The sequence below is a fragment of the Drosophila willistoni genome, chromosome 3R (assembly GCF_018902025.1).
Source record: "Drosophila willistoni isolate 14030-0811.24 chromosome 3R, UCI_dwil_1.1, whole genome shotgun sequence".
NCBI classification, from domain to species: domain Eukaryota; kingdom Metazoa; phylum Arthropoda; class Insecta; order Diptera; family Drosophilidae; genus Drosophila; species Drosophila willistoni.
This window is the reverse complement of record NC_061086.1, coordinates 5,913,364-5,941,256: the sequence shown is the minus strand read 5'-3', so window position 1 is coordinate 5,941,256 and position 27,893 is coordinate 5,913,364. Positions and strand designations below refer to the sequence as shown.

General features: G+C 36.4%; 6 protein-coding genes across 11 annotated transcripts; 2 read left to right on the top strand and 4 right to left on the bottom strand.

Moving 5' to 3' along the window:
• Nucleotides 1-98: 98 nt before the first annotated feature.
• Nucleotides 99-10,471, top strand: LOC6651727 (protein anoxia up-regulated). Of its 6 annotated transcripts, XM_023180581.2 has the most exons (8): nt 100-316; nt 4,765-4,791; nt 5,470-5,943; nt 6,069-6,181; nt 6,261-6,391; nt 6,541-6,708; nt 9,055-9,256; nt 9,326-10,471. In XM_023180581.2, exons 1-8 carry the CDS (start codon nt 242-244, stop codon nt 10,104-10,106), a joined length of 1,971 nt encoding a protein of 656 aa, XP_023036349.1. In that variant the 5' UTR covers nt 100-241; the 3' UTR covers nt 10,107-10,471. The 6 variants fall into 6 exon arrangements, with proteins under 6 accessions (XP_015032331.1, XP_023036349.1, XP_002072993.2 ...); XM_002072957.4 differs by lacking the exon at nt 6,541-6,708 and having other exon boundaries at nt 101-316; XM_015176846.3 differs by lacking the exons at nt 9,055-9,256; nt 9,326-10,471 and adding an exon at nt 7,626-7,996 and having other exon boundaries at nt 102-316.
• Nucleotides 10,472-10,593: 122 nt separating this feature from the next.
• LOC6651726 (synaptic vesicle glycoprotein 2C) lies at nt 10,594-12,760 on the bottom strand. Its single transcript, XM_002072956.4, has 9 exons — nt 12,676-12,760; nt 12,453-12,614; nt 12,212-12,374; nt 12,037-12,158; nt 11,549-11,966; nt 11,342-11,471; nt 10,979-11,262; nt 10,787-10,914; nt 10,594-10,731 (listed from the first exon to the last, which is right to left on the bottom strand). Exons 1-9 carry the CDS (start codon nt 12,743-12,745, stop codon nt 10,685-10,687), a joined length of 1,524 nt encoding a protein of 507 aa, XP_002072992.3. The 5' UTR covers nt 12,746-12,760; the 3' UTR covers nt 10,594-10,684.
• A 449-nt stretch (nt 12,761-13,209) lies between these two features.
• LOC6651313 (synaptic vesicle glycoprotein 2B) lies at nt 13,210-16,099 on the bottom strand. The gene is made up of 9 exons (XM_002072954.4): nt 15,934-16,099; nt 15,706-15,867; nt 15,124-15,286; nt 14,876-14,997; nt 14,496-14,802; nt 14,326-14,433; nt 14,130-14,256; nt 13,620-14,031; nt 13,210-13,551 (listed from the first exon to the last, which is right to left on the bottom strand). The coding sequence occupies exons 1-9, from the start codon at nt 16,049-16,051 to the stop codon at nt 13,517-13,519; spliced, it is 1,554 nt and encodes a 517-aa protein (XP_002072990.2). The 5' UTR covers nt 16,052-16,099; the 3' UTR covers nt 13,210-13,516.
• A 1,816-nt stretch (nt 16,100-17,915) lies between these two features.
• Nucleotides 17,916-19,022, top strand: LOC6651725 (SAYSvFN domain-containing protein 1). The gene is made up of 2 exons (XM_002072955.4): nt 17,916-18,123; nt 18,356-19,022. The coding sequence occupies exons 1-2, from the start codon at nt 17,962-17,964 to the stop codon at nt 18,740-18,742; spliced, it is 549 nt and encodes a 182-aa protein (XP_002072991.1). The 5' UTR covers nt 17,916-17,961; the 3' UTR covers nt 18,743-19,022.
• A 987-nt stretch (nt 19,023-20,009) lies between these two features.
• LOC124460019 (transmembrane protein 8B-like) lies at nt 20,010-20,630 on the bottom strand. The gene has a single exon (XM_047010128.1). The coding sequence runs from the start codon at nt 20,628-20,630 to the stop codon at nt 20,010-20,012; it is 621 nt and encodes a 206-aa protein (XP_046866084.1).
• A 12-nt stretch (nt 20,631-20,642) lies between these two features.
• LOC26529325 lies at nt 20,643-27,076 on the bottom strand. Its single transcript, XM_047010135.1, has 6 exons — nt 26,992-27,076; nt 23,335-23,759; nt 23,160-23,271; nt 22,783-22,922; nt 21,179-22,721; nt 20,643-21,123 (listed from the first exon to the last, which is right to left on the bottom strand). Exons 2-6 carry the CDS (start codon nt 23,666-23,668, stop codon nt 20,643-20,645), a joined length of 2,610 nt encoding a protein of 869 aa, XP_046866091.1. The 5' UTR covers nt 23,669-23,759; nt 26,992-27,076.
• Nucleotides 27,077-27,893: the final 817 nt, after the last annotated feature.

Sequence of the window (27,893 nt, the reverse complement as noted above, 5' to 3'; positions counted from 1 at the left end):
GAAAATGGAAAGCGAGAGGGAGAGTTAGAGATTTTCTGTGCTGAAGGCTATTCAAAAAAAAATATTTGAAAATGAAAATATTATAAGCAAGTGTTTCATATCGTTCTCAGGCAGAACAACTCGAACGGGCGCCAAGTGAACATCGACGATTAAATTCGAACCAAAACGAACCCAGTGATTAAGTTTTCAATATATTGAAAATATCTTTTTTGATTTTCTAAAAAAAAAAAACGCAAACAAAATGGTTTACGAAAGTGGATTTACAACTCGCAGAACCTACAGCTCCAGGCCGGTGACTACATCGTACGCCGTGACGGTAAGTCAAATATTTTCAATCAATTCGAGGATCAAAATCGATTCAAAAAAAAAAGCTTACTTTTGACATACGGTAGTGTGGTTTCCTCAATTATTAAATATGAATGAAATCTGTGAAATTTGTCTGCCTTTCATTTGTGAAAAAGTTCAATTTGTGAATAATAATAATATAATATTTCGATCCGTGTAACAAATTTTTTCAAGCCTGATCTTGATTTGTGCAGATAAATTTGACAGATTTTCAAGCAGTTGCTACCTCTTAATTTATAATAAAATCGAAGAATTTAATACCTAGGCGCTTGTATCCCACTTGCTGTGCACTACAGATTGATGTATGTATGTATTGCATGTACATTTAAATGTACATCCACATACAATGCATACATACATACACGGTCAATAAGAAATTGAAACACGTTTGAATGCAAGAGCGTAAAACAAATATGAATATCGTATCCGTATCCTTAAAATGTTATTAGTACCAACCTACATACATACAATTTCTATTTAATCAACTTACAATCTGTCAGAATATTAGTTTATATATACTACCTATCAGGGTATAATATTTAATGTAGCTTAGTTAGGTGTGGGTGTGTTCAGAATATGATGACTATAGGTACCTATTTTTTGTGTGAATATGTAAAACTAATTCATTTTAAGCATCACCCATGTACCCACACACCTACTTAAATACTTATGTATCTAACTATGTATATATGTATGTATGTATGTCAGCGGGCTTGTTTGTGTGTATTTGTGTCTCTGTATTTCACTTTTTACATGTACAATGTATAGTCTTAATAAATATGTAGATGCGATTCCTGCTAAACTGTTCCAAGGTTAGAACAATTTTTATTATTTTTAATAATTTTGCCAAAAATATTTATTGCCTCACTGATTGTGAGATTAAGATATTTTGGGGGGAAAACGGACTCATCTGTGCTCATCCCTCAACTATGTACTATATATAAATATGTGTGTGTGTGTGTATAAATTTATGTCGACAAATAAACAGATAGACACCTACATATATAAGAGAATACTTATATATGTACATTATATTCTTATAATCATTTCTTTTTGTGTATACAGTCGAAAATTCCATTTTCCAAAAGAAAAAAATTCGAACAATGATGAAAGATGTGCCAAATATTCCCAATGGAATTTATAAAAACAAAATGTTTTCTTCGAGTTTTTTTTTTTATTTTTTTTTGGTGCTTCGATTATTTGTTTTTATTTTGCTGTTTCGGTTTTTGCTGTTTAGATTTTCTGTAATACTAGCTGCGCGCGCATTTTGCCATTTGCCCAGACCTAAAAATATCTTTCCGATTTCCATAATACATTAAAATGAGCCAAAACCATAGGAGAAGCCAGCAACAACCCAAAAAGCAACAAAAAAAAAAAAGAAAACAGAAGCAACAAAAAAAGTGCCAGCAATATTTTCATCAAAAAAAAAAAAAAAACGTTGCTAAAATAAACATTTAAAGAAAATTTCAAAGTATATATCGAATGCGTCTGGTTCAAGCACAAAAATATATATGTATATATATATATGTATATATATACATTCATATGTTTGTATATAGATACAAGTACATACACACAGATGTACACGCATTTATGTAATCACACATCCGTTGGCACTTGCATACGATTTTACATGACTATATACAGTGTTTATATACATATATATCCACACATACATTTACGCATGACTGTTTATATAAGCGATTATTTATTGTTAGATATATGTAACTAAAAGGCAAATTATTGCAATTTTTATAACTTTTCGAAAACAAAATTTAAAATTAGTAGGTACTTGTTTATATCTAAATACACATAAAGACATATATTTTGGTTTAATATAACTTCTGAACTATAGCAATTAAAGATAGATAAAAATTATCTCAAGAATATTTATAATAAGAAGAAAAGGCATTGGTTTTTTGAATTCATCACTGAGATCTTTTGGTTCTCTTCACTTCTAGGCAAATATATCTCTATATGAATATCCTTAATGTACATATAACCTTTCATTTTGAATGTAATCTTACCTCAGTTGTCCTGTGTCGTCTATTGCATGATAGTGTATATCGTAAACATCTTGTTTTTTTTTGTCTAAGCACCCATTGCAAATTACTTACAACCACACTACATTCGTATGTACTTATGTAGGTACTAGCTAATATAATGCTGTCCAAATGCTTTATGATCCACCAACCTCAAGCTGAACCTTTTGTTACATTGTACATACAATCATACATACATACTTAGGTACGTGCTGTATATATATCTACCAATAAATATATGTAAATGTGTTTATAAATGCTTTCGACGTCCCTACCACCAAATGGGCTTATTAACTACTCACTATGAATTTATGTAAATATGAGTTTGGCTTGGGCACGTCCATGTCCTCCTTCAGTTGTACCCACATCTAACCAAGCGTTCCCCTCTGTCGGCTGTCAGTGACATTTAAACCAAAAAATATTGTGGAATTCTGGGCTTTGCAGAGAACAAACAGAACACCAATTGACTGGGAGAAAGTTCCGTTCGTGCCACGTCCCACACTCATCTCAGATCCAGTGACTGCATTCGGAGTGCGCCGACCAGACCATGAGCAGCGCAAGAGATCGATACTCGATCCGATTAATCGGGCTGCAATCAAACCGAACTATAAAATTGCATACGAACCCATTGAACCGTACATCTCAACACGGGACAAGAATCGCACACGCATCCTGAGTATGGTGCGACAGCATATCGATACCGTGGAAGCCGGTGGCAATACAGCTGCAAGGACTTCACGTTATAGTCTTGACAGTGAATTGCCACGCCTACATCGGGCTGCATCGGAGAGTTTGCCTGTGCGGCGGGAAACCTATCGGAATGAAAAGTCCGGCGCGATGGTCACTAAATATTCTTACTAATGAAGTTCCATCTGCAGCGTAAGCACAAAAGGAGTGCAATCCGAACCAAAAACCAAACTCGAACCAAAACCGAATCGAACCGAAAATCCAATCAAATTTATAGTGTTAGCCCACTAAGCATTTGTAAAAGTAAATTACATATATACAGCTGTGTATGTATCTAACCGATCCCCCGATACTCTATCGTTTCTTTATTTGTTATATTCGTTTTTCGTTTTCTTGAATTTGGTAGGATTTATTGAGTTAGGAACTATAGCCAAGTGCAGAGAAAGTTAATAAGAATTTCTTAAATATTCGAACATGTTTCAATTTCCATTTTTAAATAGGATTAATAATACACTTTAAATTCATTGAGCAATTGCACATACATACATATGGAGATATATGTACATACATATGTATTTATTATTATTATTATTATTATTTATGCAAGTCTTGGAACAGCAAGCGGGTTAGTGGTCATATAGTTGCATATATATAACATATACACACCCACAACCACAACCACAACCACATCACATCACATATTTGTTGATTGTTTGATTTGTAAAAGAATTCTATACCTAAATGTACAAATCGGAATTTATAGACTCCACGCTTAGACCTGTGCACGGACAGACCCGGCTCACATCGCAGCCGCGCCTCATCGGACTACTCGTACACCTCAAAGTCATCTGTTGAAAAGAGCAGCTACGATTCGAGCAACCCCTACTCTAGGCCAGAGCGTTCCACCTATACCTCAACTGTGGAGCAATCATCCCGCAGCGGTCCCGGTGGCTACAACTACAGCACGGAGCGTACCAGCACCACTGGCGCTGGACCTGGTGGCTACAGCTATTCGTCGACCACCTCTGGAAATTTGCCCGGTGGCACCAAATACCGCCACTTCTCGTACCATGTCTAAATGGACATAACCTAGTGTTGTCTATCCAGACCTGAATAACCCCTAATTAAACACTAATACCCCATAACTCTTCTCTATATGAATAATAATTGAAAATTGATTTAATTTAACAATGAATGTATGACGTTATTCGCTGCTCATCTACATGAATATGATGTGAATTGTTTTTGACTTGACTAATCAACTAATGATCAAATACTCAAATTCTTGTGAAACAGATTAGATATGTATGTGCAAATTGTCTTTACATGTACATTGTATAATTTATTCTATCTATAAAGCGTTATAATTGAAACATATTTGTGATACAATAAAAACAAAACTTTTGCTTTAATAAACATGTCCTTATGTATTATACCTGAATTCACCATATCCGAGATACGATATTCATATAAAAGAGAGAGAGAGAGAGAGAGCAAGGGCAAAAGACAGAGTGAGATCCATGAGAAATCTCACCACATCTTTCCCAAGAAAGATATTTCTATAATTACAATCACAAGGGGATCTCAAACGGCTAGAAGGTAGACAAAATTATTTTTTTTTTACACACACTTAGGCCAAATGACACTGACAAATATATAAAACTCATTATTGTTCACCCTTTTTTTACAGTATCCATCTGTTCAAAAGGTGACTCGTGTAAGTATTTGCTATCCAATCATCCAATCATAATTTTGCTTGTCATCAATCTTTCTTTAGTTCTTCAACTCTTTTCCTATTTATCATACTGCTCAATCACAACATTGCCACTGGATGTCTGCTTGGTTAGTAAGACCATTTGAAAACCCATTGTAATAATTCTTAATTGACCTCCCACAGAAACAGAAATAATACCAATGACTAATTAGCACTTAGTACAAATTTGTCTAATGCCCCCAAACCCAAACATTATCCATAGACTATAAACAGATCCTTTTAAGGATTATGAGAATATAAAACCTCATGGAGAAGGAATTACTTAACAATCGAAGACTTTTAAGTTATTTAAATTTGGAAAAATTGACCGAAGCAATCATATTTACCATACAAATCACGAATTTAAGATCAATATAGGTAGACTTCCTATTTAACTCCCAATTGATTTATTTGGTCAAGCAATTTGGTCCACAAATCGTTTGGCCCCACGGCTGCTAAAGCAAAATCTTTAACCAAGTTCAGTCTGATTTGCCATGATTTCTAATTTTATTTTTTTCCAACTATTCATTGGCGCATTATCATCTTTATCTTTTGCATTTTAATGGATCGTTCATAACTTGTATCATTTAATCATTCTGCAACCTGGATTGTGAATTTTAATTTGTTAACAATTGCAAATAGGTTTATAAATCGAGTTATCCCATTTACTCGAGTTACTCGATCCCAAGACGCATCGTCAGTGGAACACGTGTTATTACATCGCCAGTTCGAGTTGTAACCTCTCCCGCCCGTGTTATCTCACGTGTGATCCACTCCCCATCACCCGTTCGTGTTGTGCGTACGACAACTAGAGTGATTTCATCGCCGGAGAGAACAACCTCGTACTCGTACTCTTCGCCATCGACATACTATAGCCCAACAACCTATGTGCCATCATCCTACTACACTTCGTCCTATATCCCAACTTCGTATACAACGTACACACCATCGTATCATTACAATCCTACAACAATTACACGAGTTTATGCTCGCTCCGTTTCCCCGGTAAGGATCACTACATCTCCAGTCCGTGTAACACCTTCATACTTGAAGAGGCTCCCACCTGGATACGGCGCAAGGGCCCTAACTAATTACCTCAATACCGAACCCTTTACCGTAAGTTATTGACACCAAGAAGAACGAATTTTAGCAATTCTTAGTCATATGGTTTAGCTGCTTTGTATTTGTTTTGCCACAAAAGAGATCACTCCTTTCAATGTATAATGTCGGAAATATTACAGACCTTTACTGAGGAAACTGGTAGAATTCGTAACCGTGCCCAATCCTTGATTCGGGATTTGCATACTCCTGTTGTACGCCGCGCTCGCAGTTGTACACCATTTCCAGTATCAGGGTAAGTTTGGGTTACCCATAGGATAGAGAAATCTACTATCTTCCGTGTTGCTTCTTTCTTACCTGGCCGACATTTGTAGATACGCTTATGAGCCAACATCACAACTGGCTCTGGATGCTTATGTAGCTCGTGTTACAAATCCAGTTCGCCATATTGCCAAGGAGGTTCACAACATTTCCCACTATCCCAGGCCAGCTGTTAAATATGTTGGTAAGCTCTCTTCAAGTCGTTATATATAAATCGATTTAGAGTAAAATTCTATATAGCAAAACAAAAACTGTGGTGAAATGTGTATGCTAGATAGAGTTGGCATGAATGGTTCTTACTTAAATCGTATTTCTTGAATATTAAACCAAAAGGTAAAAGCCATCTAGCATCTGTGAGGATTTGTGGTGATAAGGCTTATAATGTTAGAAGCCCAAAGTACGATTCGGACAAAGTTCGAACTGATATTAACCTCTTGTCCTGGTACCTTAGACATCCAACATGGAAAAATGAGAAGCAAAATCATGTTCCTCATCAGGAAGGTAAGTACTTTTAATTCTTTCTATCCCAATCCTTATATATGCCACCTGTATATAGCCACAGATATATAAACATTGTATTTGCTTTCCGTTCATACATACTCGTATATGCAATTGCATTTTGAATCCTTGTATTATTATTATTACTACTTTTTTTTTTTGCATAGAATAGGCATGAGGGGGACTAAAGTTAGCAATTCGCCCTCACTTCTCATTCCTCGCGAATTAGACAACTAGTCAACAGCTTACAATTTCAAAAAACAGGTCAGTGGCATTACGAAAAGTGTGATTATTGGAAAACCAACATTTTTTCTTTATTTTTGAATGAATTCAGAATTGTCCCGCATAGCAATTTCAGACGATCCCAACAGAAAATTATCTAAGAAAAACCATTAATAACTGCCTCGCTTATCTTCCTCCCTTTTTTGTAATGCCTTTTTTGCGTCCAAATAATTCGTTATCTCTTTCAAAGTTATCATTAAAAATATTTTAAATATATTTCCATATTGCTAATTTAAGTATTCCTTACTTATTTAAGTTTCTCAGGATGAATTTTGCGAGATACCAATTGATATACTTAATAAGTTTCTAATGTGATTCCATTGTCGTGTACCTAGCATGCCTCTGTTTTTCAAATTCGATTTTAAGCTTAAACTATTTTCCAAACGGATTATTACTATAGAGATTAGGGAGAATCGTCATGTGTATTAGATTTGGACCCACTATGGCAAGGACTCACATCCAAAATGCGAAAAACTTTCATTTAATCTGAAAGATAAAAAGAAAACATATACATAATCAAAGCATTATCTACTTATTGCCATTATTAACGTACGCATTTGGTTGCTGCATCATCATTTGTTCCGTTCATTGTAATTGACTAACGTAAAACCGTTTTATGATTGATTGATTCTTTCCAGTTGAAGCTGTTGAAGTTGAGGCCTAAATGATAACATGCCTGATTTTTTGTATGGACATACACACTTCTCTTTTCTATATAAACACATTAAAAAAACAAAAAAGACTTTCTTTTTGCGTGGTAGACAACTAAGCCGATATCCACATGATGAACCAAAGATATCTGCAATCTCTGAAGCTACTACTAACACTTTACTCAGACTAATCTCAATACAAGAAATTCATAAATCAATACAAACAAAAAAAAAAAGAAAGAAAAAAACCAAAAACCAGACGAAAATTTTAAACCAAAATCTGCAGAAATTCACTTGTGATACTAACAGTTTTAGAAACTTTCTATCTATGCTAACTAACTGAAATCTATGTATGTTATGTTTCCATGAATTTTTGTATGGTTTTCAATTCTATTTTTTTATTAAAAACATACAAAAACTTCAAGATGATGATATTATATTATTGTTTTTGTTTTTTGTTTAACTATACATATATAAAAAATATATATATATATTTATATAATTTTTGGCATTTATGGTAATACATATGTATATATTATCTCCATATGAGAGTCTCTTTGAAATGTATGAATAAATGTATGCACATAACAATTAATAAATGAACTTAATGTACACAATGTAAATAACGGCGAAGAAACCAAATTTCCCAATAATCCTTAAAATAACTCTTTTTATTAATGGTGGGTTTTGGTTGAAATATGTATGTAAATATGCATATATAGACATATAACATCAAATATATACTGGATTTCGATTAAACATCTTGTAGAAACATGAAAAATTTAAATGGCCTTGACCTATATTTGACTAGTTCTGGCATATTTTATTTGTGGTAAGGCAATCAATCATTGTCTTAATCACAATATGTCGGATGATGAATATATATGTATATATATGTACATTATACACACATTTATATGATATTTTTGTTTAACTTTCGATTTCGATACGCACACATAAGAATCTATACTTAAATTGTTGTTCGTATATATTATTTAAATAATGTATAGTTTAAATCATCTATTTTAGCCTAGCCCATTAACTTTGATTTTGTATTTTGCTACGCCTACACAGAGACACACACACACACACACACGCAGGCACACACACAAATGGTACACACACTAACACCATGTTTCAAAAATATTTTCATAATAATTTGCATTGATAACACACTCCTACCACTATACTCCTCATTGGCGTCTACTCTATCCGCAAGTTTTCCGTGCTTCGTGTATAGGCAGCCATCTCCAATTCGAAGGAAAACAGTAAGTATTACAACATGGAGTCTTATTAAAAGAGTCATTTTTGAATTGTTTCTAACTACATATCTATGTGTATACTGGGGTCCAATTAGTCATTTACCCACACCGATAATATCAAATGCAGTTTTTGGATAACAAGATATGACTTTCAGATGCCGATTTGGATCCCAATCGCCCATCAAGAAAATTCTCTGCACCCAGACCATTGGAGGATGAGATTGATTTGGAGAACAAGGAGAAGCAACGCTTGCGCCAGGAGCGTCTGTTGACCGTCAACGAGGAAGCTGTAGATGATCTGGAAGTGGAAAAGAAGCGGGCCCAGCGTGCAGATGAAGCCAAGCGTGCCAAGGAAATGTACGCACAATCGCTTCCATAATCAATGAGTAAATGATTTTTATTTATCGTCTTGTTTGATTTCTTTAGTAAGGCATTGGAGGCGGAAAAGGCGCGTGCTGCCGCTGAAGCAGAGGCAAAACGTTTAGAAGCTGAGAAGGCCCAAGCTAAGGCTCAAGCTGAGGCGCAAGCTGAGGCCCAAGCTGCTGAAGAAGCCCGTTTGGCCGAGGAATCTCGTGTGGCCAAGGAAGCTGCTGCTAAGGCTAAAGCTGAAGCCCAAGCCGCAGAGGAAGCTAAATTGGCAGAGGAGGCTCGCTTGGCGGAGGAATCTCGCTTAGCCGAGGAAGCTGCTGCCAAGGCTGAAGAGGCCCGCTTGGCAGAGGAAGCCCGCTTGGCTGAGGAAGCTAAATTGGCTGAAGAGGCCCGTTTGGCAGAAGAAGCCCGCTTGGCAGAGGAAGCTAAATTGGCAGAAGAAGCCCGCTTGGCTGAAGAGGCCCGTTTGGCAGATGAAGCCAAATTGGCTGAACAGGCTCGTCTGGAGGAAGAGCAACGTCAGCGAGAGCAGCAACTTGCCCGTTTGGCTGAAATTGAAAAGCAAGCCGAAGAGGAGAGCGAAGCCGATTTGGCTCGTCAAGCAGCTGAACTGGCAGAAATAGCCCGCCAGGAAGCTGAGATTGCAGCCCAAGAGCTTCAGGCTATCCAAAAATCCGAGGAACCCGTGGTGGAGGAACCAGTCACACCATCCGACGAAGTTCAGCAAGAACCCGTCATTGAATTGAGCTCCAACATTGAAGAGCCAGCTGCTGGTTCCACCACCGGCGGTGACAGCTACGAAGAATATACAGAAGGAGAGGAGGAGGAGGAGGAGTAAATCATTAAAAGTCACTAATACTGCTGCCAAAAAGATTCTTCATGAAACACATACATACATACATACGAACTACGATTTAATTGCTCTATTTTACTCTTTAACGAAGACATTGCGACATTTTCGTATGTCAGTCAATGACATGCAAAGTTATAGTTGGATGAACCTTCCTTTCTCTCTGTGCCCAGATACTTATACTTATAATGCTACTTACACTTAAGAATTCAATTGCCATATACATCGATATATGGATGCATTCTGTTCTATAACTATTTTAACTGGTGCATTTTCCTACATAAATCGCATGTAATCATCATAAAATCAAACAATTCGGGAAATAAAACAAATTTGTTTCTTAAACTATAAAATTTACCTACCCAGTGGGTGATTCCCCATTTAACAATGATTCAAATCTTCACTTTGTGCGTAATGAAGAAATATTGATAGCATTTTTGATAAGATATCTATAAATTTGGTTTCAAAGGTACGCAGTTTGTTTTTATTCTAGCGTAATTGATTGATTTGTGCTGGAAAAGGTTATGAATTGAAGAAACTTTTAAACTCATTTAAAGCCATTAATACTAAGCTGAATTTTTGATGGGCAGACGTTGTACAATTATAATACAAACTGAAAGAAACAAATGGGTTAGACTATACAATATTATTTTCAATCACTAACTTACCAAATAATATAATGGTAAACATGGCAAATGTTGTATTACACAATGGCTGTAACATTATACCCATCAGATTGGTGGCAGCTATAATGCCAAGTCGTCCAAGTGACATGCAAATGCTAACTGCTTTTCCTCTACAACAATACAGAAATATTTGGTTTCCATTTAATCTCATAGCTTAAGGCATAAAATACTAACCTTAAGTTAGTGGGCACAAAGTCCACCACAGCGCCCAGCATTATGGAAATCGATAGCCCAGGCAAGAGTATATAAAGACAGAAGAGAACCAGAACAGCTGTCGAGTTAACAACAAAATGCAAAAGTATTCCACTTATAGTTGACAGGACGAGAGCAGCTAACAGGACATTTTTACGGCCCAAGGGATTAAGCAAAGTTCCTTGAATGCAAAAGCCTATTAAAAAGGCAACACCAACTATCATATTATCAATGTAAGTCTTCTGAGATATTGGATCAATGCAGCTCTGAAATAATTACATATATGGATGTTAGCCACATGTACTATATGTAAAGGTATGTATAATTGTGTTTTTAAATATTTACCAAAACGACTGTCTCCTTTTGTTGAGCAAAAGAGTTGGACAATATTTCGCATACCGTAGATGAGTTTGCTTTTTCGGCACTTGACGAACGATTAACAATCTCGGGAAACCAAAATTGCATACCATTGGAACTGGGCAAAATAAATTGGAAAAAAAGGTTGATCAAATGTCTAAATAGTTCTACCCACATTTTCAATATTTCTCTTACCTGAAGAACATTCCGAAAACGGCCAGATTGCACAATAGAAAGTTAAATCCATGTGGCTTATGGAAAAGAGGAATTGTGGCACGTACAATATTTGTTAGAATGCTGCATCCAGAGCTATTGCGTAACATACTATCCTCTGATTCATTTTCTGGCTTTAATATTAATTCATCACAGTTGAGTATTTGGTTTATGGAAATTCCACGATTTAATTTGCCTATCCAGGCCACAGCATTTAGGGCTTCTTCGGTTTTGTTTTGTGACAACAAAAGCTTTGGACTTTCCGGATAATATAGTAAAAGTAAACCGCCAATAAAACCAGGCAGTAAATTGATTAACATTATTAAACGCCATGGACGAAAAACAAAATCCCCAACTAGGTTAATGGACCAGTCCCCGGACAATATTAGCCAAGCAGTTGCTATCAGTTGGGAGAAAAGTGAATTGTGACATAAATATTTGGTATTTAGGTGGGTTCTTATGCCGATTACCTGGCACAAATATTGCAGCTACACTAACAAACATTGTCGAATAGTTAATAACAATTGCTCGATGTCGAGGAACATGAAATTCACTCAAATATGCATAGATGGCAGCAGAAATGCCGCCAATACTGGAACGTAACGACAATCAGCTTGGGTTAAATCAATCCAATAGTAAACTCACCTAATACCCCCAAGAAGGTTAATAATATTAAATAGCCAGACGCTGGTAACAAACATTAGAATAATTTGTAGCCCATTGCTAACAAACACACCATAGAGCAACACCTTGCGTCTTCCTATGTCATCGCTGATATAACCCCAGATGTATGTAGACAAAAAAATACCTGAAAATAAATTTATCATCGTTTGCCAATCACAGCTCACTCAAACTAGAAATTTATTATATGTGATTGTCAACTCACCAGCCACACAAGATGCCATCATTAGACCCTTTTCAGCTTGAGTTGTGTGAAACTCGCAGTGGGAGGCGATTACAATAATGCCCATAGATTGTTGAGCGGCAACCGAAGTTATGGTCAACAGTCCACTTATTAGCAAGAGCAGCCATTGCGTTTTACCATAGCCTGTTTATTTTTTTGAGATTTTTGTATTCTGGATATTCCATATCCAAATCTAATGCCTTACCGATTTTCTCCAATACGTCATCATAGTTCCATGAACTCACAGTCATTCTGCTTTCGTAGGAATCCCCCATCTTGACATTGAGAGCGTTAATTGTCAACTGGTTTGTTTACTAATGCAGCAAAGCATTTTATGTATTGTATTCTAATTCAACTCATTGCAGATCCAAATATCAGAATGCTATTGAGCTAATTCTGAGAAGAATTTTCTACCTGAGTAAACAGAAACCCGTTTTGAGACTAGAATATTTGACGTTTTATTTAAAAGAGCTTATTTTACTAGTGAATTAAATGTTTAAAACTGGTTAAGAGAACAATGCAATGACCTGAATATTAACATTCTCAGCCACATCCCATGAAAAGAATGTAGTAATTAAACACAAGTGTTTCTTCATTTCAAGTTTCATAGAACAATCTAAGCATAGAACAATCTATGACTTTTTCTTTTTATGCAAATTAAGTAGGGGGAAAAACATTTTTCCAGCCAACACTTTTAAGCTGCTTCAAACTAGTTAATACAAAATAAATTTGACTGTTTTTCATTTTGGTAGACATTTTTATTTAGTTGTTGGGTGTTATATTAGTTAAATTAGTAGTTAAAAATAGACAACAATATATTAATCTCTTTTCAAGACAAGTCTAGAGTTACAAACTAACAGACTAGAGACTAAGAGTTAGCACTGGCAGCTTAGGCAAACATTGTCATCTTTCATGATCTTCACCTTCTAACAATTGTAAAAAATAAATTTTGTATAAAACAACTAGATTTCGATCTTATAGGAACTTTAAGTCTACAAGTCTGTATATCTTTTAGAATTTTATAAAAAATGTTGCCTAGTCTTTGTTCAAATTGGCAGAAGTAACGTCATTCCAGCACAAACTGAAAAGAAGCAAAGCATAATGTTAAGAGAGATATGGCGAGATAGATTGATATAATTCTTTGCTTACCAAACACAAATCCTGAAAATACACCGAATGTTGCTGTACAATATGATTCCAAAAGTACACCAATTATATTGCTTCCAAATACACTGCCTGTTCTTCCCAACATTAGGCAAATGCAGACAGCTTTTCCTCTTAAATGTGTGGGCATTAAGTCCACCACAGCGCCACTTAAAACAGAGACGCAAAGTCCAGGCAAGACTAGATATAAACAGAAACAGACCACAATGACGACCTCATCTCTTATCCAAATCAATGAAAGAGCACATGCAGCTGCTATTGTCAAAGCAAGTGATATAGAAGCCTTTCGACCAATTCGATTTAGAACTAGACCCATTAAAATGTAGCCCACAATTAAGGCAGAACCGTATGTAATTGTATCTATATAACTTTTGACATTTATGTGATCATTGCAGATCTGCAATTGAGTAGAGAGTAGATAGAGAATTTAAGATTTTGAGAATATTCTAACTGAGCAAAATTTATTAATTGTTAATATACTTAATTGCTACTTACTGTTGTTGTAACATTCTCTGATTGATCAATGGAGGCATCGATGACTTGGCATACTGTCATGTCCACATCATCGGATGAGCCCAAACGATTTTGAATCTCTGGATACCATAGACCCATTCCCGATGAGCTGTTAAAAAGATGCATTTTAGCTAAATAAATTAAATTTATAAGCCATGATTAACCTCAGCCATATTACCTAAAGAACAGGCCGCACATAATCGTACAACTTATAGCAAAATTAACTAAATGAGGTCTTCTCAGCAGGGGTAGAGTTTCTTTCCACATTTTCCTAACAGTTGTGAATCTATTGATCAATTAATAATTAACAAAAAATTAACCCAATTTAAATTTTCAATGTTTACTTACGCCGATTTTGAGACAAGCAACGCATTTTCTTCCTCAGGATGGGCTTCTTCTTTTAGTTTCTTAACCTTGAACTCATGCAAGTGTTTGCCAGAATTACGGACTGCAATCCAATCAACAGCATCGTAGGCCTCCTGGGTCTTATGAAGCGATAATAAAATCTTGGGACTTTCTGGAAGTGTCAAGAGCATAAGAGATCCCACGACTCCTGGTAGTAAATAAAAAATAGTTAACAATCGCCAGGGTCGAAAAGAGAAACTCTCCGTGATGCCAATGCTCCAGTCCATAGATAATATAACCCATGCAACAACTGGGGGAGAACAGCAATGAAATTTGTTATACTCAAATATATAAAAATTGTGGATGCCAAAACAAATAATTACCAGGCACATAAACGGTGGAAATTCCAACAAATAAACTGGCATAATTGATAACGATTGGACGGTGACGCGGTACAAAGAATTCACCCAAGTAGGCGTAGGTGGTGGAAGATGCTCCAGCTATGCTGATTATGCAAATAAATAAATCATTAAATTTACTCTTCATACTTTATACTACTAACAGATGACTAACAGGTAGTTTCTCTGATCTTATTTTATGAATAACACTTACTGGGAAAATAGATACTTACAAAAATCCAACAGTGAATCGAATAAAGACGTATACCCAATAATTTGGTATGAATATCGATGCTAAGGATAACAAGTTACCAGCAAATGTGGTATATATTAATATTGGTCTGCGTCCAATTGTATCGCTTAGATAACCCCAGAAATATGATGAACAAAATATTCCTATATATAAAAAGAAATTTTAGAGTTAATTTAACTTTATTTCACCTTAATACATCCCAATTGACTTAATCTTTTACATGTGCCATTCTAGTTTAACTAGCTAATCTTACAGTTGCTTATAAATAAAGGGTTTCACATTTATAACAATTTTGTAACGGTCTAATCTCTGATTAGTCTGCTTGGACAGACTTATTGTTAATATAAATTTCATTGATTTACTCATACGTGAGATTTCAAAAATGTGGGACTTAAAAACACTTTACTATGTACTTTCAAAAACAAAAATAAAAACACGTTCCCAAACAGTGATGGGATTTGTGAAAAATTGCTGAAGCATTGTGACTATTTTTGGTGATAAAAGGGCATTATTCTCTATTTAAAAATCTTTTTGCCATTCATCATTCTTTCTTTTTGCTTACCAATGAAACTTGCAGCACTCATAATGGCTTTATCCATGGAATTGGTTGCAAAATCGCATTGTGATACAATTGTGATGTAAGACATGCCCATGGTTTCGTTAATGACCATCATTAAGAGAAAGCCAGCGGCAAATAGCACAGTCCACTGCACACGTCCAAATCCTTGATAAGGACATACACATATTAAAATGTAATTATGAATTCCTTATTTATTCATTTGCAAATTACCAATCAATTCGAGCACTTCTTCATATTCATGACTTTCATGTGACTCTGCAGTTTTTGTTTTTCGATCAGTAGCATTTGATGTTGCTTCAACGTCGGATTGATTTTTTACCGAATACATTTTAAACTTTCAATTACTGACATCCCCGAACCTGTGACAAAAATGAACTAATCAAATTGCTCTGTGACTCTGAACATATATTCGTAGCAAGTAGAGACGGACATAATAACAGTGGGAGCTATCAGAGTATACCATAAAGATAATGGAGCTTCTTGACGTTGTGATAAATAATATGTGTATCACGCAAAGAATATTAATAAAATGAAGTCCCACCCCGCTCCCATCTCTACTACCGATGGAAGTTCTATTTTTCAATTCATTAGAGCAAATAATGTAAAGGTTGTTTCAACTCATCAGTCACTTTAGTCGAAAACATGCTGTTAAATTCTACTGTAGATACATACATACGTATTATTTTTGTAAATACTATTAACAAGGTGTACATGTCGCTTTATTTACATATATATTATATGTAAGTTTGTCATGTGTGTTTCATTCTTAACTTTGATATCTTATAAGCCAACAGATTTTTCGCATCTGCTGAAACTACCTGGCCAATGCACCATTATACATACATACATAGTAGTTGAGACCTGCTGCTAGTAAATTCTGTTCACTAATAAAAGCGATAACTGGATCTAAATGCTGGGCTCATCATGTTTTACAGCCCATTGCAATTTAAAGTGTGAAAAAGAGGGATATCAGCATTTAGTGGGGCTTATAAGCATAAATAATAATGCCTTATGTGGGGGATGTTGTTGTTTGTCCTCTTCTTAAAACGATTGCTACCACATTTTTAGTAGGTATGTGATTGCTTCATTTTTTTCACATACCCATTAAAAGCGATTACAGTATATTAAGCAAGTGCACTCACAGATTCTTTGCTGTAGTTTATATCTATATCTTGCTTTTGGTTGCCATCCCAAAACTGAATTAACTAGGTAACACCTACTTTAAAATGATTTATCACCTTTTTTTAGCCTTCGGCGGTCTTTATTTTTAGACAAGAAACTAAAATTGTTTAGAACTTTTTAACGGAATCCCAGACAATCTGGTATTTTTGAAACATGCCTGGAGATGCTTTAGATCATTTTAATGTTTAACATTTTTATTCATTATAAGACTTCAATCCTCAATCGAAGGCGATTTAAACAAGACCCTACGTTATAGAATTACGTTTGAACTTGTCATAAAAGTAAAAATGGTTTAAAATGATTTTTAAAATAAAAATAAAGGTTGCATTACCTATTTAATTTGGCCCAGACATCTTATTATTTTAGCCAAAATTTTTAAACATTTGTCGCCCAAAAGTATGCTAATCACCAAAGTAAATTTTGTATATGGTGATTTTTTGTACCTTTTAAAATTTGAAACGAGCTCACCTCTCATGCTACGACTACACAGCATTTATCATAAACTTCTGATTGATAACAAACAATTTTTAAATTCTGAATAAAATTAACATCTTTGTTCACGCATTTGCCATGAAAAGTATATAAGGAAAAAGTAATAATACTCACATTTGCTGTCCATTATTCTGTTGTTATTTAAAAATATTTCCCAAAATCTTTATAACTAATTTGAAGTGAGTGGTTTTTTAATTGTTCCAGTTGAGTTACACAATAGATTAGATTGTATAATTCAATTTCTCACTCACTATCTTTGACATTGAATAAGAAGAGGAATATTCAGTACCACAATATTAAGTCCAGACTGATTTAGATAAACGTTAAGCCATAGTTGAAATAAATTTAAACATCAGTATAATTAATTAAATAATTAATAAAAAATTATATTTGGAGCATGTAAAAAAGTAATGTTCAAAAAGTCTGTTAAGCGACTATCAAAATATGAAATCATATATCAATCAACGAAGCTATGATTTCCCTTCCAAATGCTTGTTGGGTATACATTTAACAGTATCTTTTGTGAGTCTGTTAAATATAATCATTCAAGTAAAGTCGAAATTTATGGCTGATTTTCAAGAACAGCTGAGACAATATCGTCTTCAAAAGAAGAGGCAAGCAACTTTGGACAGCTTCAAAGCGAGACTACGTCGATTTTGGATGCTCGGAACAGGCAAAGGATCTGAAGACAAAAAGGAAACAACAATTGACATACATCAGCACCAGGTAAACAAAATGTAAACGTCAGCGGGGACACAGAACACAAGCGCGGAAGGTAGCGCAAACAAGTTGTTGATTATTTGGCTCGTTCTTTGAGACTACGTCATTCATTGTTGCCAACGATGATATATCTTTCCTGATGTATAGAAGTACTATGGAATCTGCAAAATGTGTTATCTTCTGTCATATTTTATATTCAAGATAGTTTTTGTTGATTTGTTTTTATATTTCTTTTTAGCCCACCAATAACCCAATTGAGACCTCCTCGCATTCACAGGATGAGTATGTGCCCTCCAGTGAAGATGAAACCGTTGCGGAGAATTCCCCGCTTACCTCAAGCCCGGATCCCAGGGAGAGCAAAGTACTGAAGTACACTCTTTGGGGTGTCTATGCTCTGTTCTGGATAACACTATATGTGATTGCTATCGAACTTAAGTTCGGATTGGTATTCCTGATGTTTTCGGCCCTGTTTGGTATATATTTCAACACACGCACTGGGCCGAAGAGCCGGAATGAAATGAGTGCTTATAGTGTTTTTAACAAAAATTGTGAAAGCATTGATGGAACTCTAAAGGCAGAGCAATTCGAACGAGAAATACGCTATGGATCAGGAAGCGTTCGATGAGTAAATAGTAAAATTTAGAAACTATACAATAAGTTCTAGACTCTGACCTTTATTTGAGGCTGTCTCTCTTGTGCCCTAATTAAAGATGATTTGCTGTAATGTTGAAATACATTTCTGTTCTATGTTGTATCTTGATTTAGGGACATTGTACATTGAATTTTAAATTCAAGCTTGTTTTATTCATTTTTGTACAATTACATAATAGAACATAAGTACTATAATAGAAACATATCTTTACACACGAGTTGGAAATAAATTTTTCATCAATTAAATTATGTAATTTGGTCTACCCTCATTTGTCTCAGCAATTCAGAAGAGAGTTAATACTAACAATAAGTAATAAGTTGAATCGTCTAGTTGGAGAATAATATTAAACTTTTTTTAGTAGATATTTGAACGAAATGAATTCACTTGTTAGAAGTATTAGTTCCTGCCAAGATTACTTACAATATTTAAACTAAACTCACCGCCGTTGAATACGAGTCCTTTGTATATCTTTGATATTAGCGTGGATCTTAAGTTATGAAAAGTTTAGTATAATTATGAATTTGAAAGGTTAATGTACACATTATCTGTTATTTATTTGCAATCTATAGTACGAGACATTGTCTTGAAAAATCCCATTCTACATAAAAGTGCAGTCTGCTCCATATCTTATATTAGTTGCGTACGAGTATGTACAATTATATTCTTGCATATGTGCGTTTCACTTAGATTAGTAAGGCTTTTCAAATAGGTTTTTACATACATACATTCATATCTAAAAATAAAAACAGTTTCTTAATGTGCAATCTGCATTATTTGGCATTGTTGCTAACATTTTCAATTAATTTTACATTTGTTATAGATGCATAAAAATATATGAATACAAATGCGATATATTTGTCGCTCAATTTATCCGTGCATCTTAGCAATTAGAGAACTTTCAGTGCTTAGGGTATTAGTAGTTACAGTTCCGCAATCGTTCAGTTTCTAAATTAATGAGTATTATGTGTGGAAATAAAAGTCACTTAAATGTAGGTATGTGATGACATAAACTCCCATTTTATATGTACGAGTAGTGGGTGTGCCGACTGTAACTAGTTAGCTTTAATTTTGGTATTGTTGCTTTAGTCCTGTATGTTTTGATCTCACCCAAAGGATGAGGGCATAAGTATGGGTGCTGTGTGAAAGAGCATTTTGCTTCGAAATGCACAGCCAGGGCCGTTCACATGTGGAACTCTGGATCGGTTAGCAGACGCTCCCTGGTACTGGAGGAGTCCGTATGCTACCATTTCGGTATAAAAGACTTACGAGACGGTAGTAGGCATAAAATACTGAGAGCCATTACCATGTGCCACACTGAGTGGACAATATAATAGTTTTGTTTGGTCTGCAGGAAAGCATAGCAGGCCAGACCGAGGGCAACAAGAGATAGTCCAAGCGGCATGAATACAGCCAAATAGACGCGGGATGGGAACACTTTGCGTGTCTTCGAACACCGTATACCCCAGCTGGTCGAGATGACGCAAATGCCGCTCAATGTTGGCGCCAGGAACACCCAAAGACTTTGCTTGTTCAGCTCTGTGCCAAAGGCAAGTAGTATGGCTCCCAGCATGTGGAGCAGCGATACAAATTGCGGACGGATGTGGGCCATGGCAATAAGCGTCACCCAGATGCTCAGAAGGCCACAATAGAAATCGCAGAACTGTAACACGCCTATTTTAACCAGGCAGAAACTATACTCGTCCTCACCCGAGTCGCATGCGTGATAGAAACTCGAGAAGAACATGGTAAAGAAGTAAATTACACCTTCGGTATAATAGCGTCGACGTATTGCCATGTAAATGCTCGGAAGAAAGAGCAAGTTGCTCAATGTCAGCAGCAATGATGCCAACAGAATGGACATGCTTGAAGGAATCTAAGAATCTTCGGTGCAGTCCCAGCCGCGATAACCCTTGGTGCACACACAGGTGGAGAATACAAAGCCCCCGGACATGTAGTGAAAGCAACGGCCATATCGGCCACAACGCCCGGCCACGCAAGGACTTGAGGAGATGGAAAATATCACCGAAGTGTTGCAGTTATCCAAAGCAACATGCTGTTCCGTCGCCGACTTGTGGTGTATCTCAAAGAGCCGTGTCGTATCCTCGTAATCGGGGGTACACTTGAAATCCATCATGCACTCCTTCACCTTGAGAGTTTCCGTTTCGTTCATTTTGGCTAGGCAGTCATTGGATTCAATGCAAGTTGCATACCTCTTGGCACTGCTGGCGCAAGGACAAGGAAAGTTCATGTCATCAAGCAGGCGAACATGCTGACGGATGAAATCCTTGACACTTTCGATAATGGTGACGCGTGCAGTTTCTGCACCGTGACAATAGAGGCCCATTGTGACATACCTAAATGAAGATAAGAATTACTCTTAATTCTTGAATCGGAATCGGAGAGACTTACCAGCGGCCACTTTCGGGAAAGGGCACATGAACTAGTCCCATGCTTTCCGTATTATTAACTATAATGGACGCTTGTCTTAGCCGCTGTCCGTAGCGGCACTTGTCCGGCCAAGTAGGTACTCCCGGCTCGCCAAGTTGCATGCACACTATAATCTGCATACTCTGATTGGTTCTTGATGACTGACCCGGCTCTACCACCGAATTGGGATCGCCTATTAGTCTCTCTGCCAATATGCCGCCACGTTCGGACGATGGCGATAAGGTTGGTGGTGGGCTCTTTATGTCGCTGCTCGAACGTGATCCATGCTTCATGGACACCGCATAAGTAAGGGTACCTCCAATGTCGTAGACCTCACCCACATCGAAGGCGAATCCTGCCGCCGATTGGGCTGTTAAGTTAAGCACAACTGGCACAGTTCCATTTGTATCCGGCTGCAGATCGTAATCAAACATAAAGAACTCGCGATACGTCTGCCGCAGCAGAGGATAAAAGTCCATATTACGAAAACGATTTGGTTGCCAGGAGTTCACCGTGTTGGACTCATTTCTAGCTTCAAGCGATGTGTTAATCGATTTCGGCAAGTCAAAGTCGATTCGGATTTCATAGCCCAACACATTCGGTGAGCTTTCCGTGTTAATGCTATTGGTGTTCTGACGTCGTAGGCGATATTGGGACTTTGTTCGTTGATTTAATCGAGCACCCAGCAACTCTTTCATCGATGCTGTCAAAACACTGGACTCTGTTGGTTTATCAGCACCGGCCGCACATAGCCAAATTTCGTCCGTTTCACTTACAAACTTGAGCGTTGCATAGTGCCATGTGCTTGGTTGTACGTAAAACTCAATTGAGATTTCCTCCGTCTGATTCGGACGGATAACAGTGCTATGGATATGGTTGGACTCCCTGCAGCTATCACCACTGCCGCAGCCGCTCCACGGATATGCATTCGCCTGCACGTGAAAACCGACATCCGCACAGTTCACGCAAACTTGTGCAAAGGAGATGCGTACTGTGGCCACACCAATGTCGTCCGGTACATAGAACTTGTAAATGATTTCATTGTTTTCCGAGCACTCGGTGTTGCTGTTGCTGTTGTTGCTTTTGCTGTTATTGTTGGTGTTGCCACCATCCTCAACTCTCGACAAGAATTCGGTGTGCGTGAAGTTTTTAGTTTGAGCAGATTCGGTGGCTTTTATACTGACACCACCAGATTGTGCATCGCCTTTTGGTGAGTGTGAGTGTTGGCTTTGTTGCTTCGGGGGCAGAGCACGGGCCGGTCTATTGCTGTAAAAATTTTGCACTATAAAGTTCTCATCGGGGGTCAGATTGTCTACGGCTGTTGCCTGGGATATGTTGTCCGGGCTGCTGTTGCTGACATTGACGCCTCTATTGTACTGTGTTGGTTGTTGTTGTTGTTGTTGCTGAGCAAAATCATTGCTCGTTAGATTACCCTGATGTGCTTGACCATTATTTATGATAATCGGTTTGAAGCTGGACACCGACATCTCGCCTAGTAGCAATGTGTCACATGATGCCGCCAGTCCTGTAATCATAAGTAAGGTAAGATAACAATATTCCATTGCTTAGAGTATCTTCATTATTACCTTGCTGCTCTATGCGATCATTATTGGGATCCGTCCAACTAACGAAAGCAACTGCAAACCAATTGCCTATATAAGGACCATTCACTTTAATGCGCTGTTCCTGCTCATTCGACTGAAACTGCAAATTGTAAATTTCAAATCTGAAATGAAAATTGAAATAATTACCAAACTATTAATTTGCTGACGAAAGCAATAAACTAATTAATTCAATTAGTAAGATTTGTAATTTTAAATAAATTCTGGATGAATTTTTAACCCTATTGCCATTAAATTTTCCCTGTTTTATTCGATCTTTTAATTTCTTTCTATATTGGATCCAACGTCAAGGGAGACTTTTTGAGTTGGCATTGCTTATAAATTAGTGAAGAAAATCTTACCTTTGTTCAGAACTAAGAAAGTGCTTGGGAAACGTGATGTTCTCTGGGCTAATCACTGGGTAACTGCCCGCTTTGAGGTGTAAGGTTACATCTTTAACCTTACACTTTCTTTCTGTAAGTATTCAATGACAGTAATTAATAAATAGAATTCATGTTTTTCTAATTTAATACTTACGAAATGTTCCCTTGGATTCCTCAAAGGCTTTAAAGCTAAAAATGGCTGTTCTAGAATCTTGGGGCATTCTAAAGTGTAGTATAGATACATCCTTATAGGATGTATATTTGAGCAGGGAGTTAGATGGCAGTCGAACTATTAATTTTTGATCTTTTATTGTTTTCATTTGTTCCATTTTCTCTTGGGGCTGTTCATAAGTCGTATATTCATTTTCCACCGACTGCTGTTGCATTTGAATACTAGAATCGATGCATCTTAGTTGTAGAGTAATATGCAGTACTACAACAATAACAGCCGGATAGACAAAGGAACGATTTCTATGTGAAGGACCCATGGTCTCATCCAATTTATTAACTATCTAGCAAAAAATAGGTAGCAATCTCCAATCCTGGTCATCAGCGTCATCAGCTTAATTGAGGAATCAACTGGAAATAGAAATGTTAAAAATAATATTTAGATCAGATCAGAAAGAAATTAGGAAGGTCATATTGTGGATAAAAAACACCTGCAGCACCTGCATTGAAATGCTTTTATTCATTTCTTCCTAAAGGACCCATCCTTAAACACCCATCTAATTCCTGAATAAAAGCCACGACCACAAGCGCGCTGACAGATAAATCGACCTTGTCAGTGAGGACACAACAAAAATATGATTTATGATATTTTTACATGACTTAATATGAAATATTGCGCTTTTAATCGCTTGACATGCGTTTAGCTTGGCCTCTGCCTGTCACGTTCCTTCTTCCTGGATGAGAGTGCATGTATGTATGTAGTATTCACATGTGCAAATAATCCTTTTTGGAGCATTGTTTTTTGTCCTACCCTATATACACAAAGCATAAATCTGGTCTAGAGAATATTGCCAACTTGTACTTACTATGCAAACTGTGAAGAAATATAAAAAATATGCAGCAGCATATTCTTTTAGTGAATAAATCTTTGCAAAATGGCAACGTTGTTTATGCCATTTACTTATCTGCTTTTAGAAAACTGTACATTGAGTAACGATTTAAAAGTCTCTTAAAATATTTATGACAGCTCTTTGTTTTTCTTTTTTCAGGTGACATTTCCTTTCCCTAGAGCAAAAGATACTCGTATAACATTTTTATTGACTTGCAGATAAAATATACATAAGCAACTAATCTAATTCTCTACGAATTGAAGGAGGCATTCGTTTATTCATGGCAAACTTATTCCTCGACCATAAAAGATGCATTGACATAGAGAAGTATCTACTTTTATTTGTATCCTTGGTAGGCATGTGAAATTCTGTGTGTGGCGTGTGTTTGTGAGCACGTTTATGTGTGTGTGTCTGTGTGTGTTTGAGTGGGTATGCAAATTCAAGTATCAATCCTCTCAAATGGCACAACTGTGCCATTATGACAAAAGACAAGACATAATCCATGGCATCGTCAGGTATAAATTATTTGCAATGGCATAACGAGGCGAATTGATAACGGGCCAAGGATAAAATGCTTGTCTCTTTGGTTTTCGTTTCAATCAAGCAAATTGGTAAACTCAAAGGAAAATAAATGATTTTTGAGCTTGAACACTTTAAATAAATATAAAAGAATATTCTGACATGAGGTAAATCTTCAGTTTTGGCTTTCAGCTGATTCGCACAACCGAATCATGTCTGAATAAGAACTCAGTTTTTCGGCCTTGGTTGTTCTTTGACTTTGTAGTTTTCAGTGTGCAGCATTGCAGATTTAAATGACAACGAAGCAAGCCACTTCAATATTAAGGGAAATACAGAAAGAGAGAGGGAGAGAGAGATAGAGAGAGAGCTTCCATGGCCACGGATCCATTTGAATGTCCGCCATCGCTGGTAAGCCTTTCAGAACCATCTGACGTACATACACAGGTCCTCTTATGTATGTGCATACATAAATGCTGTAACAGCTGCTGAACATTCGATGAACACTCATACACACACACTCATACACTCACACACACTCGTTTACACATGCATACCTCGATATCCACACCGTTGCAGAAATTCAAAATGCTCGACCTATTTAAAAACAGGGCCAATATAGGCAACCATCGAAGGTACCAAAAGCCTACGTACCTATAGGCAAGAATAAAAAAGAATTGCTGACACCACGGGGCAGAGTTAAAGGGCAGCTTTTGGGGCAAGCCGTAGGTATCTCTTTGTCGGAGTAATTTATGGCAGACATAACCCCAAATGCACACTTCCATTTAGATTATCGCTAGCATATTCAAAATACCGAATAGAAAGTTCTTACTACATTCTACGAAACTGTATTTTCCATAAATTATTGCATTTAATTGAGAAAACTTTGTTTTCTGACGTATCTGGGTAAAAACCACAACGGACTAACTGCGAATGCGTTCAGATGTGTTCCCAAAACGACAACAAATGAATTCGAAATCGAAATTTGTTTCTTATCAGTTATAGGCGGCTGCAATAACAAATAATTCTTATCGTTTCTCTCACATCTGTGCTACTAAAAACATTTGTGGGTTTCGTTATATTTCTAGATTACTTTATATACGTAACGGGCTCAGTATATATGATGTCTATTAGAGTGGACCAAAAAAAGAAAAGTTTTTTTGGAGTCGGGAATACTGGGAATAATAACGTATACGCCTAGTGATCCACCTAAATTAAGTACATAAAATTTAAATGATTATTAAAATGATTTATAAAAATTAGAAAAAATATAAAAAACACATATATTTCAACTGAAAATATTTAACATTCTTTTTGAGTGGTAAAAGATTTAATAACTCCGGTTTTCGAGCTTAGTGCGTGGGAATCAAGTTAATCTGATAGTTTTTGCATTTCACAAAGGAGTTTTTGCCATATTTTTCGATCCGCTCTAATGTAGAGAGAGCCAAAATCTATAATCTACAAGTGCATTAGGTCAAGTTTATTGTTAAAAACTTAATTGTTTGAGAGGTAAGGAACACTAAAACAGAAATAGTTAGTTAATATGAAGCCAAAATATTTGGATCCGTTACTATTGCTAAAAGAATCAGAAGCAAGATTAAAAAAGGTTCGATTAGGGTGTTTTTTTTATCACCGTATCACAGATAATCCTCTGAAATATGCTAGTAATCGGTTTGTAGTTGTAGGTAGTTAACCAGTATCCATTTTTTGAAACAGACGAAGGACCAAAAATGCACGCATATTTCTAAATACATAGTTCACTCAATTGCTGGAAACTTGGACACTCTCTTATGTAAGATAGTGTTATGTTTTATTGTGAAAATATGGATTATGAAAAGTATTTCTTTTGTTTTACTGCTTTCGATTAATCTCATTACTTGCTTATATGTTTATTTCTTGTATAACTCCCACGTCAGAGCATTTTATTTTTGCGTAAATCTACATATGTCAACACTGATCTATTTATTTTAAACATTTGTGTCTGCATGTAGTCGAAGCTTGACAAGATTGCACATCGCTAAAAAGTGTCTCCAACGCGGTTCAATTGAATGATTGCAGTGGAAATAAATTGTTCCATACCCAAACTATATGTATGTACGCACTCTCCAATAATGGAAGCACAGCTGATGAAGAGCGTGAACTGCATGAATAGATAATATATATTATAGACACAAAACTAGACTCAAGCCTCTTTTTATGGTGACAAAATTCTATGAACTAGTAGGTATAGTTCGTACTTATTAATATGTATGTCCAAGAGCACCACGAGCCACTTGTTTACTTTACGTCACGACATTAAACGGTGGACTGATTGTCAGACCCGAGCTAAGCCTCATGCTCGTCGTCTCTGTATCTCTCACAATCAGTATGATTTAGTTGCCCCCAACTGCCGCCCACTCTGGGTGACTAATGCGCTGCATCGTACTAGAGTCTCTTTTATTGCAATGCATTGCTAATCGGTGGCACCAAAGTCTCGTTCGAACATTGGCTGCGATATTTCATATCTTTGTCTATTGCCTACAGAGGCCGGAGAAACAGTGGGCGACGGGTGGGGGGAGGACTAAAAGAGTTGCTGATTTGCTTTGGTTTTCGGTGTCGATGTCGTTGTCGTTAGCAACGTTGTCGACCGCGCTATCGACCGCGACCGCGTTGTTGAAATGCAATATCAGAGAGCTTTCACCGGCAAGTGAGCTTTTCGTTCAATGCACTGTTTCAATTGATGGATAATCGTTTTGGCTTCCTTTTATTAGAACAAAAGCCCTACTCTCTAAGAGAAAGTACTCTGTTATGGGCAATTTTCCATTAGTTGACCCCTTTTAAAAGGTGTGTGTACTTAGGATCACTATTTTACTAGTATTTCAATGTATGTTCTAGTTAAATCGACCTATGAATGCATATAGGACTCTCTACATGCTATCCATATTGTTAGTCTTCTTGTATATACTGAAAGTACATACTCCTTCAGTTATAGATTTTCTAGATAAATACACTGTTATGAGATTGGTGTTAATAAGCACAATATTTGATTTTGGACTTTAGAAATCTTTTTTTAACTATTAACATATTCTTGTTTAGTATACGTATAAGTGCGACATGTGTATATATCAATAGGTTTATATATGTATATTGTGAATACGGT

Excerpts from the sequence above, each read along its gene's own strand:
- LOC6651727 (XM_023180581.2), top strand. The coding sequence starts at position 242 with ATGGTTTACGAAAGTGGATTTACAACTCGCAGAACCTACAGCTCCAGG. Across the intron at positions 6,392-6,540 it reads GCCAGCTGTTAAATATGTTG|GTAAAAGCCATCTAGCATCT; the intron begins GTAAGCTCTCTT and ends TTAAACCAAAAG. Across the intron at positions 6,709-9,054 it reads TCATGTTCCTCATCAGGAAG|ATGCCGATTTGGATCCCAAT; the intron begins GTAAGTACTTTT and ends TATGACTTTCAG.
- LOC6651726 (XM_002072956.4), bottom strand. The coding sequence starts at position 12,745 with ATGGGGGATTCCTACGAAAGCAGAATGACTGTGAGTTCATGGAACTAT. Across the intron at positions 12,375-12,452 it reads GATGGCATCTTGTGTGGCTG|GTATTTTTTTGTCTACATAC; the intron begins GTGAGTTGACAA and ends ATTTATTTTCAG. Across the intron at positions 11,472-11,548 it reads GTTTTCGGAATGTTCTTCAG|TTCCAATGGTATGCAATTTT; the intron begins GTAAGAGAAATA and ends TATTTTGCCCAG.
- LOC6651313 (XM_002072954.4), bottom strand. The coding sequence starts at position 16,051 with ATGTATTCGGTAAAAAATCAATCCGACGTTGAAGCAACATCAAATGCT. Across the intron at positions 15,287-15,705 it reads GAGTGCTGCAAGTTTCATTG|GAATATTTTGTTCATCATAT; the intron begins GTAAGCAAAAAG and ends TTTTATATATAG. Across the intron at positions 13,552-13,619 it reads ATTTTCAGGATTTGTGTTTG|TTTGTGCTGGAATGACGTTA; the intron begins GTAAGCAAAGAA and ends GCTTCTTTTCAG.
- LOC6651725 (XM_002072955.4), top strand. The coding sequence starts at position 17,962 with ATGGCTGATTTTCAAGAACAGCTGAGACAATATCGTCTTCAAAAGAAG. Across the intron at positions 18,124-18,355 it reads TTGACATACATCAGCACCAG|CCCACCAATAACCCAATTGA; the intron begins GTAAACAAAATG and ends ATTTCTTTTTAG.
- LOC124460019 (XM_047010128.1), bottom strand. The coding sequence starts at position 20,630 with ATGTCCATTCTGTTGGCATCATTGCTGCTGACATTGAGCAACTTGCTC.
- LOC26529325 (XM_047010135.1), bottom strand. The coding sequence starts at position 23,668 with ATGGGTCCTTCACATAGAAATCGTTCCTTTGTCTATCCGGCTGTTATT. Across the intron at positions 22,923-23,159 it reads TTTCTTAGTTCTGAACAAAG|ATTTGAAATTTACAATTTGC; the intron begins GTAAGATTTTCT and ends TTTTCATTTCAG. Across the intron at positions 22,722-22,782 it reads TGATCGCATAGAGCAGCAAG|GACTGGCGGCATCATGTGAC; the intron begins GTAATAATGAAG and ends TTATGATTACAG.